This window comes from Tachysurus vachellii, chromosome 4 (genome assembly GCF_030014155.1).
Source record: "Tachysurus vachellii isolate PV-2020 chromosome 4, HZAU_Pvac_v1, whole genome shotgun sequence".
NCBI classification, from domain to species: domain Eukaryota; kingdom Metazoa; phylum Chordata; class Actinopteri; order Siluriformes; family Bagridae; genus Tachysurus; species Tachysurus vachellii.
Window position 1 is genome coordinate 15,219,968 of NC_083463.1, and position 20,773 is coordinate 15,240,740.

At 37.7% G+C, this 20,773-nt stretch overlaps 1 protein-coding gene across 1 annotated transcript in view; it reads right to left on the minus strand.

Annotated features, from left to right (window-relative positions):
* The window catches only part of tex264a (testis expressed 264, ER-phagy receptor a), a 65,205-nt gene that overhangs the window by 44,035 nt on the left and 397 nt on the right, over window positions 1–20,773 (minus strand). The window contains exon 2 of the mRNA XM_060867975.1: window positions 1,573–1,794. Coding sequence (XP_060723958.1) covers window positions 1,573–1,794 — 222 coding nt within the window. The remainder of the gene's footprint in view (window positions 1–1,572; window positions 1,795–20,773) is intronic.

Consider the following 20,773-nt stretch of genomic DNA (forward strand, 5'->3'; position numbering starts at 1 on the left):
GACAGACATTCCCTCATGCTAACACTATATAGGTATCAGAAATTACGTCTGGGTCATTATTTGGTTATTTACATCTTGGTTATACTGAAAAAATTAAATGGAAAATCCACAAACTACGTTTACTAAACTTACCAGCTCTAAATATTAACACCATTAACTATCAAGAACTAAGCAAAACTGGCATAAGGAAAGCTAAACCGTAGTAAACAGTAGGCTTAACCAACTTTCAAGTTATATTGATTTTTGCAGTCAAAAGTTCCAGTGCATGTCCCTTAAATCTTAGGCTTTAAATTCAATTCAAGTCAGTGAGCTTAACCCGGAAAGTTAATGTCTCCAAGAAGGCGGTGTTGTAAACAGGCAATGATGCATCTTTCTTTTCATGCCTACTGTATCCTGGTAAGCATTTAGCGAATAATCCCAGAAGGCCAGAGTGAAAGCATATGTTACAGGGTATAAACGGGGTATGACCTGCCCTTATTAGCAATCACAACGCTATCCCTTACACACTTACCTTTTCTTTCTAGGTGTTTCAAGGCGTTTGTTTGTTTATTGTTCTTTTACTACCAAGCCCGCATCAATGGCTATTTTCATGGCAGGACAAAATGTAGGTAAAGCGAACTTTTTTAGTATTCCTTGTAGCATTTCAACAACAGACTTTTACAGTAACAGCAACTACTGTATATGAGGCCCATTACTTTAATACTCAAAAAGTACTCCAGGTACTCCATTTTCCTTGGTGAGACATTTTGGAAGAAGCCTACATACATATTTTCCAAGTATAATGACGTGACATACAGCTAAGTATGGTGACCCATACTCAGAACTCATTCTCTGCATTTAACCCATCCAAAGTGCACACACACAGCAGTGAACACACACAGCAGTGAACACACACAGCAGTGAACACACACAGCAGTGAACACACACCCAGAGCAGTGGGCAGCCATTTATGTTGCAGCGCCCGGGGAGCAGTTGGGGGGGTTCGGTGCCTTGCTCAAGGGCACCACAGTCGTGGTATTGCCGGCCCGAGACCCGAACCCACAACCTTAGGGTTAGGAGTCAAACTCTCTAACCATTAGGCCACGACTTCCCCTATAATATATATTGTCTAGTGTAGTTAAGAGCAAAACAATACGTTAATATAAGTTTAAGTCATTCTAGGTGTAGAGAGATCACATGTTGAGAGTTTTTCACTATTTAATAGGAAAGCATGTGTAAGTCTTCAGTGTCCAATAAAAGCATCTTGTGTATGTGGTCTGATCGTGTGTCTGCATTCAAAGGGGAAGTTGAGTAATTGTCTAAGCATATTGAGAACCTTTCTTGCTCTCCCTCAGTGTTACACACACTTACACACATCTATATAAAATCTTACATGCCAGGTACTAATTACTGAGTGCTACAAGTTAAGCATGGGTCAACAGGGTTGTGGGAAAATAAAAAGGCCAGAGACAACACTCCCAAAGATCTCTTATGTATCTATTTATTAAAGAGAATTTAAATATTCCAATATGTACATACTGTCTGTGAGAAAAAAATTGAATAAAAAAAGCACTTATTTAGGTCATCGCTTACTGTGATGTAGCTGTGGAGCTCAGGGAAGACTCTGTACGCCCCACAGATGGGGGACAGCATGCATCGGTTAGGGAAAGAAGAAGTCACAGCACAAGTGATCTCTGGGAAGGAGATGACCCGATATCCAAACTTCTCATACAGACGCTGTAACTCTTCATCCGTTTTTTCTTCGTCCTGGCTCAGAATACTCCCCACTACATAACGACAACACTCATCTTCAGCCTGAAAGAGTCAATGCAAGAGAGACAGAGTGAGCTACAAACTTATGTACATTTATTAAACAGAAGAGATAAATGCCATATATGCATTTTATTTTAGGAAAAAAGTGTACACACCGCTGTTATAAAGACAGGGTTTTCATCATTTCAGAATCAGAAACATTTTAGGGAAAAAAATATAACTTATAACATAACTTTTATAACTGTGGCTGTGTTCAGAATGAACCAATCATATTCAAAAGTAATTACCATACAGCTGTCATCGACAGAGTTATTCTGATTATCCCCTAAATAAAGGTCAGCTGTTTCTGTAGGATTTTACTTCACATTATCTTGGTTTCATCCAACACATGGTTCACAGAGCTTTCAAAGCCTGTACGGTGCCTCATTTGTTGAAAGGTATTGATCAGGAGAAGGGTAGAAAAGAAACATTATATACACCATAAAGGCCATCATCAACAAACAAAGAAAATCACAGTGACCTCACCAAGAAGAGGACATCCATCCAAACTGTATTAAAGGACTAAACAAAAACGTATCACAGAGACTGCCGAGAAAGTGACAGCAACACTAAAGGAGTTGCAGGAATATCTGGCATGTACTGATTACTCACTGTCTCACAACAATCTGTCTTATCCTTCACGTCAGGGCTACTAAGTAAACGCAAGCCCTTTCTCACAAAAAGTATTCAAGCTCAATTTAACTACCCCAAACCATGTTGGGAAATGCGTGCGTCTGTTGAGACCAATTCCAAAAGAAATTATTCCATAATAATACCATAAGTATTACCAAACAATAAAAGCAGCGTTAATGTATTCATCGATAGAGACTTAAGAGCACATTTGTACGTCGCTCTGCCAAAAGCCGTAAATGTAAATATAAATATTTATGATAAATAAGTGTTACCTCCTCCTACTAAAGCCAATGCTTATTTTTATTATACTGTATTACAAAACTAAGTAGCTTAAAACACGTGAAATTCACAATAACTCGACTGATACAGCAATTTCCCAGCAGTCCCAGAGGTGTAATATATTCACAAACCCTGCAGACAGTATTAACCATACTAACCATGCCTTAATCCAATCTGCTGGCCTTAGCTTTAATGCAGTGTTTTAAACGTCTGCTCTAGAACAGTTGGTGGGTAAAAAGAACTGAAGAGATTGACCACTGAGCTTCATTAGGTGGAATTCTTTACTCAAGCAAGCAAGCACTCTATGTCCTAACCTGGACATTTACTGTAATTAACACTATGGACAGAGTACCGGAGAAACGGCTTCTCCTGCTGCTGGACAGCTTGTCTGCTCATGAGTGTCACACCGCACCTTGCAGTGAGTAATTACAGGGAAGGAGTCAGTCAGTGCAGTAAAACAGTAAATGACACAGTAGTAGTCGCACTGATAAAGCTGGTCTCATTGTTAACTGCTAGCGCTATAAATACTTACGGTCAGTCGAGTGTAAAACAACATAAAGCTGGACACTTCGTGTCACTACATGGACAACTTCTTCGAAGCTAAAATAACACGACGACATTAACACAACAAAATATGCACACTTTTCAACAGATGAAGTCCTACTGCTCTGAAAAAAAGTATTGTTACAGTGATTCAAATAACCACATTGTTTACATTATCTATGACACCAGCGCTTACTCTGTGATTTTTATCTTATATTATATAGACTTTTTCCGCCATTTATTCACCACACACACACACACACACTTTATTTCACTTGTCCTCCTCTACAGCAAGTAACTCCAGTCATGAAATATAGTATTCATGAACCATCATATTCAGAGCTCTTGCATTTTCTCTCATCCCACACAGTTGGAGACAACATGCCCAAGACACTACAAGCAATTATTAGGAGCTCATAGGCCTCTACATACTCCATCCCTCACCGTGATGTTCATTTAGCTCAGAGTATTTTTCACACCGAGTACAGAAAAGTAAAAAGTAAAAAGTAAATGGTCCACACTACTGATGTTTATGTAAATCAGGCATGAATAAATATATACAGAAATCTAGACAAATTAAAAAACAAAAGATCTGCAGAGCCATGTGTGAGCCATGTGTGAGTCTCTGTGTGAGCCATGGATGAAGTTGGGCATCAACTAATGTGCCAGACAAGGACCTATCTTGCAGCGTAATTGGTTGTCATGTCAGTGAGTGTTTTGGGCAGATAAGAGAAACAAACCAAGCTGTCGTAAAGACAGGACGTGTTCACTGCCCCGTGACTCACTACATTTCTTTTCCACCGCTCACTGAAACCATGCCTGTGATTTTTCTCCCCTTCTCTCCCCTCCCCAAGTGCCTAGCATGGTCATTATTTTAGCCTAATAGTGTGCGGTCGTGTCCTCAAATGCTCACTTGGCCCGTGGGACTGGAAGATAGCCTTTTCTCTGTTCAGATTTCTTTTTGTGTTGCCTCTGGAGGCCTGACGGCGACTAAGCAATTTCAAAAATAATTCTCTGTTTGATAGTGTAAGAGGCCTGCTTTTTGAAAGATGAAGGCTCCACTACAATAAAAAGGTAGGCTTCAGTGTGGTAATTCTTTATTAGCAGACCCATAATTCAGATTTACTCCTTTCATCATTCCTTTCCCATTATCACTTTCCCTGCTCCATCCCTCAGGGCTAGCACTTCTGGGAATTCACTCAACCACAATATCTGTGCCGCTCCTCATCGATAACAGCTAACGGTGCCGGATTTTCGTGTGCATTCAAATTGTTTTTCACGGCAGCCGAAAAATAGCAAGGTTCTGTGCATAGCTGTTGAGCCCCTAAGGTGCTCGGATCTGCATAATTATGAGAAAGAAGTCAGCTCGCCTTCGAATCAAGAAGCAACTCATGAAAATTCAACAGACACCCGCTCTTCTTGCCCTGAGAGCCAGAGTCACACTCAGAATTAAAAAAAAAAAAAAGAAAGAAAGAAAATAATTTGATTCACTATAAATAATCACAGAAACAAAATCCTTCTAAGTAAACCCCAAGCTAAGTTTTGTTCAAGGTTAGGGTTACATAGGCTGTAATTAATTATTTTTGTCTTTTTTTTTATTTTTTTAAAATCATATTTGCTTTGCTTAATCAGGAACTAGTTTTTTTTTGGTAAAATATATAAACTGCCTTAACAACAACCTTAATTCTTTCTTTCTCTGCATTCAGCAGCTTGTATTAATTAATTAGCAAATTTATGTATGGGAAAGTTCCAAAATCTTTTAAAATCATCTTTCAACCCTTACAGTATGTGTCCTGATATGGAGTGGAAGATGTTTAGCATGTTTGCCTCACACCTCTGGGGTTGGAGGTCTGAGTCTCACCTCTGACCTCTGTGGATCCAGGGTGGTTAGGCAGGAAAACGCCTGAATGGGATGCCGGTCCTTCCACAAAGGGGTTAATACACCTTCTCATTCATACCAAGCAGCAATTTAAAGTATAATCCTACAAACCTAAAATAAATCAACTTGAAAAATTTACAGCATTAAAACTCCAGTCCAGTGCAGTGTGTCATGGTGACTTGATAGTTATCATGTTTGCTTCCCACCTGTGCACAGAGTCGGCATGTTCTCCACAAGCTTCAGGGCTTTCCTCCATGTTCACCTGATTCCTCCTCTAGTCCAAACACATGGACTGTAATACAGGCATCTTTAATTTGTCTGTGGTGTGTGAATGAGTGTGTACATGATTGTGCTTTGTGATGAGTTTGCACACTGACAAAACTGTTGCCTGTCTTGTAGGATAAACAGTACGGAAAACAAATGCCTGAGAACTGGTGTTGTCCGTAAAGAGTGGGATTGCGCATTTAACTAAAATGCTGCCGACTTGTTATTGTGTATCCATGTGTATCCATACCTATAGTGATACCTGTCCTTGCAATTAAAGTAGCTGGGTGCATTGGGCATTGACTTCCATTGTCTGGTTAGATGTGAGCTCGGAGTGCTCTCAAAGATACAAGCATTACATTTACAGCATTTAGCAGACGCCCTTATCCAGAGCGACGTACATTTTCATCTCATTTTTATACAACTGAGCAATTGAGGGTTAAAGGCCTTGCTCAGGGGCCCAGCAGTGGCAGCTTGGTGGACGTAGGAATCAAACTCACAACCTTCCAATTGGTAGCCCAACACCTTTACCACTAGGCTACCACATCCCACATCCCATACCACATTACCTGTTGCATGTTTAACTGCAGACTCCATCTTTAGATAACATTACACCAGGGTAGGAGTGAAAAGTATAGTGAGGTTTGTCAGTGTTTGTTATGGCAGTGGTGCATGACCTCTTGCTTAGCTCTCTCTCACTCTTGCTCTCGTTCTCTCTCTCTCGTTCTCTCTCGCTCTCTGAGTTTGTCTCAATCATTTGCTAGTTTGGGAGCATACACCCATTTTCACCAGTTGTACTTTTCCATTTACTGAACTAAAGCTAGGCTTGTGAATCAATGTGACCACATCAGACAATGCTGGACTGTATTTCTGATTTGAATCAATTTTCATGCACATCTACTATTGATACATTGATGATGACAGTCTAGCAAGTGAGAATCCGTTAAAAAAAGAATGTCTAAAAGATAGAACGATGTTTCTGTGTTGAGTTTCTGAGGTTGTGATTAAATACGACAAAACCCTTACAAAGCTTAAGCATAACTAATGTATTTATCCACTTCCCCTACCTGTGAGTGTAGTAACATAAGTTCAGAAATTTCAGCAAACCATTCTGATTGGTTGATGACTTTTGGCATTGTGTAGTTGTGCTGAAAATCCAGGCGTGAATGGAAGAAAGGCTCAACACGAGAGTATAAAAGATGTTTGCAAAACAACATACACACACCTTGGTGAAAACAGCAGATATGTCAGAGCAGCGTATTCTCTAACAGTGTGCGCTATCTTATGCATGAGTAAAGCAAATCTCTGCACAACCCGGACAGATTTGTAGAATGTGGATGTGTTTTTTTTCCTTCACACAACAGCAAAAGAGAGCTGAAAGATTCCTGCACACGGATTAAAGTGTTGTGCTCTCCACATTTGGCAGTAAAAATAATGCCATATGTTCCTGTAGAAACCCAGCAGGTGAATCTGGCCTCATTTTAGCCTGATGGAGCACCAGACCTCACTAGAACCCTCTTCTCTCAATAAAGAGAGTCTAGATTGACTCCTACAGAAAGCAGCATGCTGTGATTATTCCTCCTGTGCAATGTTCTAGAAAACCTCCAGGGTGTGTGATTTAGAGACGAGGACACAGCTGGGCCCCAAGGTTCGACTCATTCTAATGCAGCTGGGAGCAGAATGAATGCAAAATGTTATCAAGGGCAGGTGGAATATTACTAATGTTAACCAATTACTTGCAAAAAAGTTTTATAAGAGCAAAATCTAATTCAGTGTTATTCACCTTCTACTACACTTTATAGGGAAAATTGCTGTCCTGGCAATTTTTTTTATCAAATTCCTCCCTAAAAAAAGCGAAGCTACTTGAATTTTAAAGAACAAATGAATGAAAGTTGAGATTTTCCAAAGACACGCGTCCTCTAAAAGCTTCAGTCTCAAAATCTACAACACAAATGAAAGCCTACATCCTATTAAGAGGAAATTAGATTTGAAACGAGAATTCTGAACTTTTTAATGAGGCAGTGGATGAAATATTCGGAGAGATCAGTCGTCTTCAAGTCTCACATTCCCACTTGGGAAAACAGTGAGCGCATGGAGGCATTAGGGAAAATGATTCTGAATAATTATTCAAATAAAAATAATCTTTAATTAAGATTAATAATTAATAAAAATTAATAATTTTTAAATTAAATATCCATCAATCAAATAATCTTTAAGTAAGATCATTATAGATTATTTTTGATTGTTAATATTAGACAAGGTTGGGGGTTTGATTCCCGCCTCCACCTTGTGTGTGTGGAGTTTGCATGTTCTCCCCGTGCCTCGGGGGTTTCCTCCGGGTACTCCGGTTTCCTCCCCCAGTCCAAAGACATGCATGGTAGCTTGATTGACATCTCTGGAAAATTGTCCGTAGTGTGTGACAAATCATCCTTTCTATACCAAACCCTTATGGCTGACGTTTTTAAAAATGTAGAAAATATTGATATGCTAAAGTTTTCTGTGAGGAAACTTTTTTAGTGAAAGGTATTTTTACATTTCAGTTAGAGCTAAAGCTGTAAATATCAGGCATAAAAAAACCAGGGCAGCACGACAAGCTCTCACGACAAGATCTTACAGTATTAATAGTATTACACAACATTAACTGTAACTATGAACATGCTTTTGAAGTATCGTCTTTCTTTACTACATAAAAAATTTGAGATGTGACAAATTGCTTGCGTATGCAGTGCTGCAGGCATGAGTCCTAAAGTGAATTTTTTTTAAATGGGTTTTGGGTTCAATGACTGATGTAATGGAACAAGGTCAAGATATTTTCCCAACTTATTTTACAACATAAAATACATTAGTAATATGACATTCATGAGTTTTTATGCTTTTACTTGTCTTGAAAAATGCAATTGATTACAAGTGGTTAAATGTGACAACAGAGGTTGTCGGGTACATTAAACATCATCATGCCGAACAGGAAAACTATTACTACTCTGAACTGTTCTGAATATAAAATATTCTAACTCTAACTTTTTTTTATACAGATTCAACCACAAAAAGAGCACAGTGGATCCTTATTAGGGAACGTGTTGACAGAAGCTTAGCTGTGTGGACGACGTCATGCATCCATGGGGTAGTTAGTTTATAGCATCATTTCAAAATTCATAAGAGTTGTGTTAATTTCTGTGCAAGAATCAAAAGATGTCGGTAGACACAGAGCATATATGAGAAATCCAGTAGACTGGGTTTTGATTGAGGGAACCAGAGTGCTGCTTACTTCCGGGTTGACCTTCAGAAATACATCCCTGCGACATTCAATAAAAGGAAAAAAAAATACAATCGATCAACTCAATTTAATCTCCAGTTGTTTAGTCTCCTATTCCCTACTGAATGCCAACACTACTAAACTTGCATTATCTGGATATAACTTTGCTTTAAATAGCAAACATAATGACAAGTTACATTTAAATTGAGCATAGAAAAGTCAACAAAGTAGAAAAAGAAACCCATCAGGTCTTCTCACCATGTACAACCCGAATGTAATGTTTTTCCAAATTGTCTGATCGTAGCAAGCTCATAACATTGTTAATCACCTCTCTCACTGACTGAAGTGGAGGCTGATAGTGAATCAGCACTAAACTGCCTCAGGCTCTTCCTCTATTCAGGCATTTCTGACTGTAATTAAGGGGAAAAAACGAGCATGCACCTATGAGCGGTCAGGACTGCTTTGAGAACATCTCAGTGTTTAAAAAGGGGTCAAAAGACAGTGTATGTGGCGAGTGAATGCAAAAATGCTCCAAGCCACAAATGAATGTAATAAAAACCAGCCAGATTCTGTGATAGCAGCTCATTCAGAAGAAGAAGAAGAAACAGAAGTCTATATTATTGCCACAGATTACATTACAGCACGGTAGAGTTTTTTCTTCTCATATCCCAAAGGGGACAGAGAGCAAAGTCAGCCATGGTACAGTGACCCTGGATTATAGAGGGTTACCACTTGAGCCACCACTGTCCCGATGATTAATATCTTGTATTTCCATAGATGTGTCTCAAACACATATTGTCATATCCAACAGCTTATTCCACGATAGAGGTAAATGAAGGCACCCCAACAATTTTCAGAATCCAATAACAATTAACTTAGGAGTTCATTAAATCTCTGTAATATGTAAAAATCTTTCTAGATACTTAAGATTTATAGATACTTTATTAATCTCAGTGGGAAATTCACAAATTCCAGCAAGCTAAGGAAGTAAAGCAAACTATATTAGAAGTAAAGCAAACCATTTTATTAGTTCTGTTAATATTACAATAGAATATTACAGAATTTTAACTCTCTCAACAAGAGCAGCTATATGAGGCACTGCACTTTTATTTATTTATTTATTTATTTTTTACACGATGACGATTTTACAATAAACTGTAAATTTAAGCCTCAAACAGCCAACTGTTGCTAACATAATCAAGCTTTTTTTAAAAAACGGAGGTCAGAGTCATCACAGGACATATGACTAAACTCTGTCTTCCTCCCGGTGAACCTGGGAGACGGTTTCCCTTGGCAACAGGTTTATACTGTTTATACACAACAACCACAAGCACACCTGTAAGTTAAGACAGCTTGAAAGCTTCGAGGTTGAATCTGTGACATCATGAATATTAATGAACCTAAATGTTTTGACATTCATCAAGGCAGTGTTACTAGGACGACACTTTCCTCTCCGTTGGGAAAACCTGTACACCTGCTCATTCATGAAATCGTCATCAGATATTCGTGTCACAGTAGCACAATGCACTGAATCATGCAGACACAGTTCAAGAGCCCTACATCAGAATAGAAAATAGGTTCTGAGTGACATGACGGGTTGGTTTTAAATATTTCAGGAACAGAGACTTTCAGGCACCACAGTCTTTAGAGTTTTAACAGAATAATGTTAAAAACAATAAAAAAAAAAGAAAAAAAAAGGAGAACATTCAGTGAGAGAAGGTTCTGCACACGAAAACGCCTAATTGATGAGAAAGGTCAGAGGAGTACAGTCAGACAGATTTGAGCTGACAGGAAGCCTACTGGTAATCGCATAACCAGTCTTTACAACCACAGTGAGCAGAAAAGCATGTCATCAACCACAACACTTGAGACGGACAGGCGACAACAGCAGAAGAGTGCATTAGGTTTCAATCCTGTCAGGAAAGAACAGGACTCAGAAGCTACAGTGAGCACAGGATCAGACAAACTGGACAGATGAAGATTGGAAATAGACCAGGTGTAACCGAGTTACATTTAGGAATTATGTTTCACCTGGCCATTAGGGGTGTTAAACTATGATTTAACGCTTATTTATTCAGGTAGTGGGCATGAAGAAGCGGCAGATCGTTTCGGGAGAAGAATTAATGGTGTCATGAGGCTCACATGTGGGAGATCTTAGGATCATGGAAGTGTTTCTCTGTGTCAATCAATAGACCTTTTCCTGTTTCATAGACGCTTTTATAGGAGTATTTCAGTGTTGGTGTGTTGAGCACAAGCTCCTTACACGGTGACCCATCACGTGTGCTTCAGGGAAGTTTTGTGGATTTCATTGCTGTGGGTTATCATTTTTATTTTTATTTTTTGACTGACATCGACACTAATTTTCACCTGGAATATTGTCATTCGGCTAAGTTTGTGCTAACGTGCTTACATTCCTCCACCCAGGTTAAAGACATAAAACTCATCAGCATTCATTCATTTTTGCCTTCCTTTATGGTTGTTTGTGATTCTCATGTTTTTTCTCTCTTTGGTGTATATGTAAATATGCCTCCATCTGTCAATGAGAAATAAACTGCATCCACATATAGTATATACATTCTTTCTGGATCCGAGCCCAAGTAGTTATGATTATTTTCTCTTATTATACCAAAGTATTCATTGCATTAAGGCACTTTCTTGGATCCCCCTTTTAAATAACTCAAGCCTGGAGTAGGTAGCGATTATATAGACAACTATTATCCACTGATTACATAGCTAATGATCAATAACATGTCGCTAACTACACTATTACTTGATCAACAAGCTTTAATCTGTCAAAAAAGATTTAAACCAACAGGTATTAGTCGGCTGGTTCTTAAAGTACTCTAGAAACATGTGTAAAACACATGACCAGGAGCTGCCAATTGTTTGTCCAGCCACCTACTTATTTTCAAGTGTGATTTTGGTGAGAAAAGTCTTCCACCTTAAACACTCTCTGTTGTTAAACTCCTCTTTAAGAAATAATCTCTACATTTATTTTCAACCCAATAATTATTAAGCATTCCATGAATTCATTACTGGAGTGCTAATGCTAAAATTATTTGAATTTCAAACCCCATAATAGGATTGGTTGAGAAATTCACAACCTGTATTGAAACCCAAGTATGTTATGAAGCTTATAAATTAGTCACAATTTTCTCTTTTATTCTTTACAGGACACGCTGGTCTGTCATTAGATATAAAGTTCATTCTTGCCAGAGCTGCTAAAAAACATGTGACATCCAACTCCATGTCCCCCTACACTTCATTTATTAATATTATTATATAGTTTGTTTTATAAGGTTCAGAATAAATGTTACACAGATACATACTAAAAACTTCTTAGATGATTTCTTAAGATTTCTTACATGATGCTCGCGCATAACAGGTTTTTATGGAATTTAAATCATCTCCATGAAGTTGGTGGATGATATGATTATCCGCTTTGCAGCACATTTGGAGAGCTCCAATCAAATCTCAAGACATAATTTGAAGGGAATTTATTATACATAGATAAAGGCAATATATTCTTTATCATTTATTAGTTCTTAAAATTATTTTGAAATACTAAAAACATCTGAAACATAGCGAATGTGGTTTATGTGACACATATGACAGGAGATTTCAAATGAGAAATTAGCCTCACATTTATCTCACATTTAAAGAGCACAGAGACATTTTTTTCAATACTTTTGCTGATTGCTGAATTGTAATAGGAGACATTTACCTATGTATCTTGCAAACTCAGTGATGAATGTTTAATCTCGTGTCCCTGGTACAAGTCCTTTCTGTTTGCATGTCCAGCTATGTCGACAGCTGACCGTCTGAAGCAGGTGACTCTGACCCCATGGGGTTTGTCAGTGTAACGAGCACACAGCCATAAGCCAATTAAAAACAACAAAGACCCAAGAGGTGCCAAGCACCTATCACAATATGATCCGTGGTTAATGGGCTGTTGGGGAATCAGTGGCTAAAGGTGAAAGTGCCAATCAAAAGCCCAGCACATCTACAAGCTCTACATACAGAGACAGATCATGTTTGCAAGAACATCAATATTCTCTCGCTTACTATTCATGAACTATAAAACTAAACGGCAGTTAGGGAGTTCTTTACTAAAGTAGTGTGTTAAATTGATAACATCTGCAAACCATATAAACTGTTTTACTAAACAGAGTCTTCTGAGGACTGTAACTTGCACATGAAAAAAACAGCACGTGCTGTCCACACAAAGATGCTTTTAACTGGCAAACAGGTTTCTTTTATGAACTGGATTTTAAATTGCACAATAATTCATTCATCTATTTTCGAAAAGTGCTTCATCCTGGTCAGAAATTTTATAGAGCTGGATCTGGCAACATGAGAGAATACACAGTAGAATGGATGCCATTCCACTGCTGAGCACCATTCATACACACACAGTAACACACATTAAACACACACACGATCGCTCTCAATCTCTCTCTCTCTCACACACACCCACACACACTCATCCACACACTCATCCACACACTCATCCACACACTCATCCACACACTCATCCACACACTCATCCACACACTCATCCACACACTCATCCACACACTCAGTCTCAGAAACTCTGTGAACAAACTGATGAAAAGCCCAGTCCACTCACAGTTAGTGTCTACATTTGTAAGTATGAAGCTATCCAAGCAGTTGTGATCTCACTGACAAGCAAAGCAAAGATACTGATACCGGAAATTGGTATCTGGGCTGATGTGTCCTGAAAACTGGACTAGTACCGGATTTGACACATTTTCTGTTCTGATTTTCTGACAAGCACGTTGTGTAACACAGGATATGAACCAACTAAAAGCTCACAGCATCAGACTCATTTACTGCATTGGATATCAGCAAATACACACAGAAAACTGTATACAAAGTACAGACATCTGAATGAGAGAAAAAAGTGTAACCAGTGCAGCACTAGTAATAAATGATATGAAAACACACCACATGTTGAGGAGAAGTGAAGACGTGCAGCACTCAGGCAGACAGAGACACGTCTTGTCACTCCCGTTTCCTGTCTCAATATTGTTATAACTGTCAGCAGACTTCAACGTCTTCTGACTTGTGGTCTTTAGTATTAGTCCATAGTCTGTATGCTGAACATATTTGCTCAGGCAGAGTGGATGTTTCAGGCATTTTTATTGACAGATTTTTCCTTTACACACACACTTGTGGATTTTGAATAAAGTATAAAGCACAAACAGTTTAAGCTCTACATCAGACGTAATTCAGTAAAATATGTAAAGGCAACTTACATGACTGACTGAAAGTTTAAACCTAAACTATTACTGATGACTTTTCAGGTGGTTCAGATATTTTGTTTTGTTGTGAAGCTTCACATGGCCTCTTCGGATTAGTGCCACAAACTGAGACAAAGACATAATTCTCTGCTTTTGTCTGCCTTTTTGCTAAATTAGACCAACAAAGGTCATTTAAAATATATATATATATATATATATATATATATATATATATATATATATATATATATAAAATTTAAAATATATATTGAAATACTGGTGCTTACAGTATACTCCATCGTCTGCTTCTTGGAAACACTTCCAACATTTATTAAATGATTTTACTGCCCCCTAGTGTTCAGGAAAGCATAATACAGTACTTTATGGCACATATTGTAAATAAGACTGCTTAAAACATCACTCAGGCATACTAGAATAAAACAATCACAAAAAGATTCCCTCTATTTATAGTTTAGTAAGATGTTTAGTATAGTTGAGCATGGCTTCACTACATGCGCTTTACATGCAGCAAATTAATAGCACATTAACACTTTGTTGCAACACTTCAGTAGTTTTTCAGGATATTAAATAAACAGAGCGAGAACGCACCTAATACAGCCTACAGCTCTCACAGCACACTGCCTGCCACGTTCCAGTTTTAAGCAGCACCACTGGAGCTGCATGGCAGATGACTCATGTGCAGTTTGCCGACTTGCCACGTTTCTCTTGGAGGGGCCTGGAAAGTTCTGTCTCTACAGTCATTGTGTTTATTTTACTTTTCAAGGAAAAAGAGTTTTTTTTAGCAGACGTATAAATCAAGTATCAGCTAAAGAGGAAAATTATTGACTCAGACACAAAGTTACACATATAGTCCAAAGATCAGATATTTCATTTTATTTTTGTGTTAAAACTAGATATTACTACTTTTACCATATTATATTAGCCATAACATTAAAACACCTGCCTCATATTGTGTCGGTCCTAACTGTGCTGCCAAAACAGCTCTGACACTGTGATGCACTGTGATCTGAACACATCGCTTTCAAGAACTGACTCTTCACTTGATGCCTAATATTCCATCCTGACAGGTGCCTTTGTAACAAGATAATCAATGTTATTCACTTTGTGCATTATGTTATAAGTCCACCTGTTATGTCAAACATGCAAAACAGGAAAAAAACTCTTTTCCACTCATTCGTCTGTCTGGAAAAAAACATCGATGCGTGGATAATTACACACCATATGGATACTCCTGCACCATTACATCATCGAAACAGAGAAAAACAATTTTAAAACATTACTCACAAGAAATTTAGCCAACAGTACTGAATTCCTCACTGATGTAAACACAAACAGTGATCAGTTACGTAAACAGTGAGGCTCCTGTTTCACTGAGAGTGAATTTTACCTCAGGTGATTAGAGCAACTGCTGTGGATGATTCTGTTTATCAAAGTGAGACTGCATTTCCCATTGTGTCTGTAATAATTTTATCTGTAATGTTGTTTGTTCATAAGTAGAGTAGGTTATAAAACAAACAATGGTCAGTAAATGAAGCATCTAAAGTAACTTTACTTCTGGTTGAGATACATACAAATGAGTTCAGGAAAACATGCACTGTCCCAGAAATAAATATGAGAGAACTTCATTTTAATTTTTTTAAGTTTTAAAGACTAAGTCTGCAATTAGTTGTCTTGTGCACCATGGCTTTGGAAATTACAAGCAATCATGACAAATACCGCACAGAGTGAATTATTTGAAAGAACAAAACAAGATGTTAAGGTGTTGTGTTTCAGAAAAGTCTGACAGTCAGCTTTTTCACATCTGATACTCATTGTGTACACAGTGCTAGAGAGAGAGAGAGAGAGAGAGAGAGAGAACGAAAGAAAGAAAGAACGAAAGAAAGAACGAAAGAAAGAACGAAAGAAAGAACGAAAGAAAGAACGAAAGAAAGAACTCTGCACCTTTGTGTACTCGAGGTAGTAGCTGTGAAACAGGATTGTTTAAAAGGCACTTTAGGCCTGACCTTGACTTCTGCTGGTTTCAGATTTATACCACAATATTAGCGCACATTCTTTCAGCTTGCTATTTTTAAACGTCTGCCAGGCTGAGATGAATAAAACAAAACAAAACTAAATAAAAAACAAAAGTGTGCTCCTGTTACATTCCACTGTAGCTGTTACATGTTTTGCATTGAAGTCATTTTCCTGTCATTGCAACTAGGATAGGATTTGGATCCACTATAAGAAGTAAAATGAATGGATAAGTAAATATATGTAGTATTATATAAAATTACAATCCCACTGTATCTTTATAGATATTTTATATACATTTAACCATAAAATAAGTTGTTGAAAAGAGATGAACAACACCCAACTCCCCTCCTCCCTGTGAAGCTTCATCTGTTTGAGTTCTCAGGTGTGATCTAGCTACAGCTCAGCAGAATAAGATGTTTCTGTGTATATATTATTGTTTGTGTGTATAATTTGTATGTGTAGGGATGTGGTAGCCTAGTGGTTAAGGTGTTGGGCTACCAATCGGAAGGTTGTGAGTTCGATTCCTATGTCCACCAAGCTGCCACTGCTGGGCCCCTGAGCAAGGCCCTTAACCCTCAATTGCTCAGTTGTATAAAAGTGAGATAAAATGTAAGTCGCTCTGGATAAGGGCGTCTGCTAAATGCTGTAAATGTAACCCATTGAACCGAGGCTGATTTGAACAGACGTGGCTTTGCTTCTCTAACAGTCAGTTGCCGGGGGATAGAAGGCTTTAAAGCTACAAAAATAAAATGTCTGCAGCTACAGAGGGAGAAGTGTTTAAAAGCCCTGCTTGGCTGTGAAATAAAATGACATGACCTCTTCGGTACTGATATATTTAATGAATATTCAAAAATTAGGCTTATTCTTCAAAAGTATACAGTAAATTTTAGCCTTTTTTTTTGGAGTCATGGCATTTTCTATGAAGTCAAAGTTGACAATATTTTTGTCAAGTACCTGCTTATTATTTAAGGCTTGAATTTAAACCCATTTATAGCAAACAGCTAAAAAGCACTCAATAATAAATGCAGCTTTGATGATGGCAGGTTCAATTTCCACCACTGTAATAAAATTCACAATCACATACCCCTTGGTTATCCATTACAGAGTCGAATCTTGAGAACCGTTGATTTATAGTATTACATTCCTTTATTTATTTTATTTATTTGCACAGTCTATTAAGTATTCTGCTTTACATCAGCCCTGTCCTGATTCTATATTTATATAGACTTTTTTTGTCTTACTGTATCTTTCTGTGGTTTACAGTGTGTATTTATTACATTACTAAGTTCTACATCTTGCAAATAGTTTCTCTCAGAGTTTTTTCTAAAATAAATAAATAAATAAATAAATAAATAATTAAATAAAAAGAAGAAATCTTGCTATATGTAAGGACAATCCTTAGGTAATCCTTATTAGTCATCAGTTTTAAACATGACTAAAGGCTACATTAACTTGGTATAGGACTGTAGCAGGAGTCATATATATCACATGTGTCTCACGTGTAGTCACAACCAGCTGATCCCATTACAAACAATACTGTCAGAAGGGCATGATGTTACCTTCTCAACACTAAAACCAGCTGTAACATGATTTTATGCAAAAACTATGTGAAATGCAAATGCTGGATATTCCAACTAAACATACTGGTTTTATGATGTTGAGTAGTTGCAACACATTTTTTATTTATTTGTTACCTGGTTTAGCTTCCATTTATCAGTTTGCTCACTTGTTCTGAACGTTCATGAATGTTTAAAGCTTAATGACAGATAATGTCAATGTTATTAGTGTAATGTTTTACTTATATTGCAATAAACTTTTCTGATGCCATGAGGACCCCAGTATTTGTCATGACACGAGAAACATGTCTGCGGAGATAAACAAATGATAGGGGTCCTGTCTTTAAACTTGAGCACTACCCCTGACTTTGCACTATAAAGTGGTACAAACATCACAGACAATCTCAGATTATGATTTCTTATAAACGGGATGAAAATAAGCCTGATATTCAGCACCATATCTATCTATAAAGCTTTCATTTCAGCCAAGCATAATGTTTGCACAGTCCTGTCAGTCAAGTACTTTGTGGCTTTATCACTAATCCAACCTCACCTGATATCTTTTGTCTACTCTAATGTAAAAGCTGTGGTTTTACAGCTCATAACATTGGTCTGGCTTGAGTAATAGCAGAAAGTACAGTCAGTAAAGCAGAATGTGAATCTACAGGCCATGGGCACCTGGGAGACATCCAGCAGGCCAACAGAGAGGAGATGCAAAAGCAACATGTTTAAAAAAATGTGCTGGCATAGCAGAAATGACAAATACCGGATTACCATAGCCACTTTTGTGCAAGCACATATGGCTTTTCGTGCCAGTTCCTGCCATTACAGACATGCAGTACAGCAGGTTGAATTGTAATAGCACACAATGAAACATTCATCTTTACAAACTCACCAGCTCTAATATTTTAGCTATTCCTGTACATAGATGAAAAAAAGAAATGCATCATACATACAAAGGAAAAGATGGGCTTTGTCTATAGGACCACACTATACAACACACACAGTTTCACATAATACAGATAGCATGACAAGTGCATGACAAAAAGCATTGTATAAATATCTACAAAAAGAGACTCCAGTCTTCAATATATTTATTAAAAAACACTGGTCTTTTCCTGTAGATATAAATGTATACATTTTATTTTGTCTGCACTGTAGAGCCTCTGTGGTGACATGGTGGTTATTTGTAGCCACAAGTCAATATTTCAAGGCCAAAAGTATCTCATGATTGTGAATTTTCATGCTGTGGTCTTATTTGAGATATCAAAACTGAGGTTATAAACAAACCCATGTCTTCTTGTACTTGATACTTATGTGGCAATCGACTTAATTCAGAAGTGGAAGGTTGGAACTTATTTCATTTTCATCCTCCATGCGTTCAAACTACAAAGTGAACCAACTGTGATGTATTTACCTGCCTCAAAACAGTGAACAGAATAGTCAATTATAGATTTGACAAGCAAATATGTCCATAAGTTCATTGATCTAAAGCAAATACTAGTTTATATTCTGTATAGAAACTGATTCAATTGTAAAGAAGAGCTGCTTTATTATGTTGGCTTTGTAGAAAATGCACCAAATTCGGATATGTTGTAGACCCTGGTCTGAAGTTTGTTGCTATGACTTTTATAAGCGATCCGAGTACCGGTACTTCCGGTACCGGGTCTCAAATTGGCCTTTTTCCCCCATAGACTCCCATTATAAACTTTGGAGGTTTATAACTCGGCAAGCTTTCGAACTATCTCCACCAAACTCGGCCAGCTCCTTTAGGGTGATACTCTGAACAAAGATTTAAATTGGTGTACCGACTGGCCTTTCGGTTGTGCCACAGCCCCGCCCCCAAAATATGCAAAATCAAAAATTAGCACAACATGAACATGTGACATTTCAAAACACTCAGCCCAATGAGGAGAACTGCCTCAGGAGTATTCGGATGATGTCACATGCTCGTCTCCACTTGCCTCCAAATGTTTTGGCAATCTAACTTTCTGTCCACTTGCCTCCAAAAGTAACACTGACCCTTACGTATGTCCACTCGCCTCCAAAAAGCACCGGCCTTTGCGAACACTTGCCTCGTCAAAGCCAACATCAAAGTTTGTCTCGACGAACTTTACAAATCTAGTTTACTGTTGATGCTGTAAGCTGCCATGTGATTTTAGTTAAACACTTGGTTAATTATTTGGTAGAAAGGTATGTTCACTTTGAGAATTTGCTTAATGTTTTGTTGGCTAAAAATCTCTCCATGTTACAACACCGGTGACTTCATCGTGTCTTCATATATCATTGCAAGACTGGAAAAGTTTAATATCAATCCTCTCTATGCTTAGGTTCCAATACAGTAAAATACAGTAGTTTTGTGAAATAAATCAAAATAACAACAGAAATTTAACTTGCTGTTTAACTATCTGCCTCTAAATGCATAACCGTTTGCTTCAACATTATATTATATATATATATATAAATATATATAAAATTTTATAAAAACACACACATTTTTTTAAATGAATACTCAATGCAATAAATGCAGTAAACTGTGCACTGACTGTACAGGACAACAGGACAGGATCTGTGTAAAGCAGACCGTACAAACACACACACACACACACACATACTGTAAAGTCTCATCTGAAGAAGCATATTATCATCCAAGACTGCACTAAATATATAAGTAAACATATCAAACATGTTTTAGTGTTCAGCACAAGTCAGTTATGCCATAACGCAGTTTCACAACCGTGTGCTTGTACAGTGTGTCATGTTTTGAACAGAGAGATCCTACCAGTAAACACAGCAGATTACCTCCCACATTCAGCTGTAATGAAGACTTGGTTGTTTGCTTTAAAAAAAAAAAAAAAGTATATTTGTCTGTCACGTGTTTGTGTCTGTCATTAGGGCCGCTACACATACACTCTGAAATACGTGTGTGTGTGTGTGTGTGTGTGTGTGTGTGTAAACACATGTACAGTAAATAAATATAAATAGCAGTGTAGAGATGTGTGGACATTGTTGAAAAGTACATGTAAATGTTTCTAAGGCTGTGGCATTGAAAAATATGTGCAAGCTGAATAAACAAGTCCACTAAATAAATAAAAATATATATATATTTAGAGAGAGAGAGAGAGAGAGAGAGAGAGAGAGAGAGAGAGATACGTCACCAGACACAACACACTTCACCAGACCTTTCACAGTATTTGACTTTTTTCCTTCTGAAATAATAGCAGGTCTGATGGAGCAGGATTAGAGAAGTGACAGTGAACACCAACACTGTAACTCA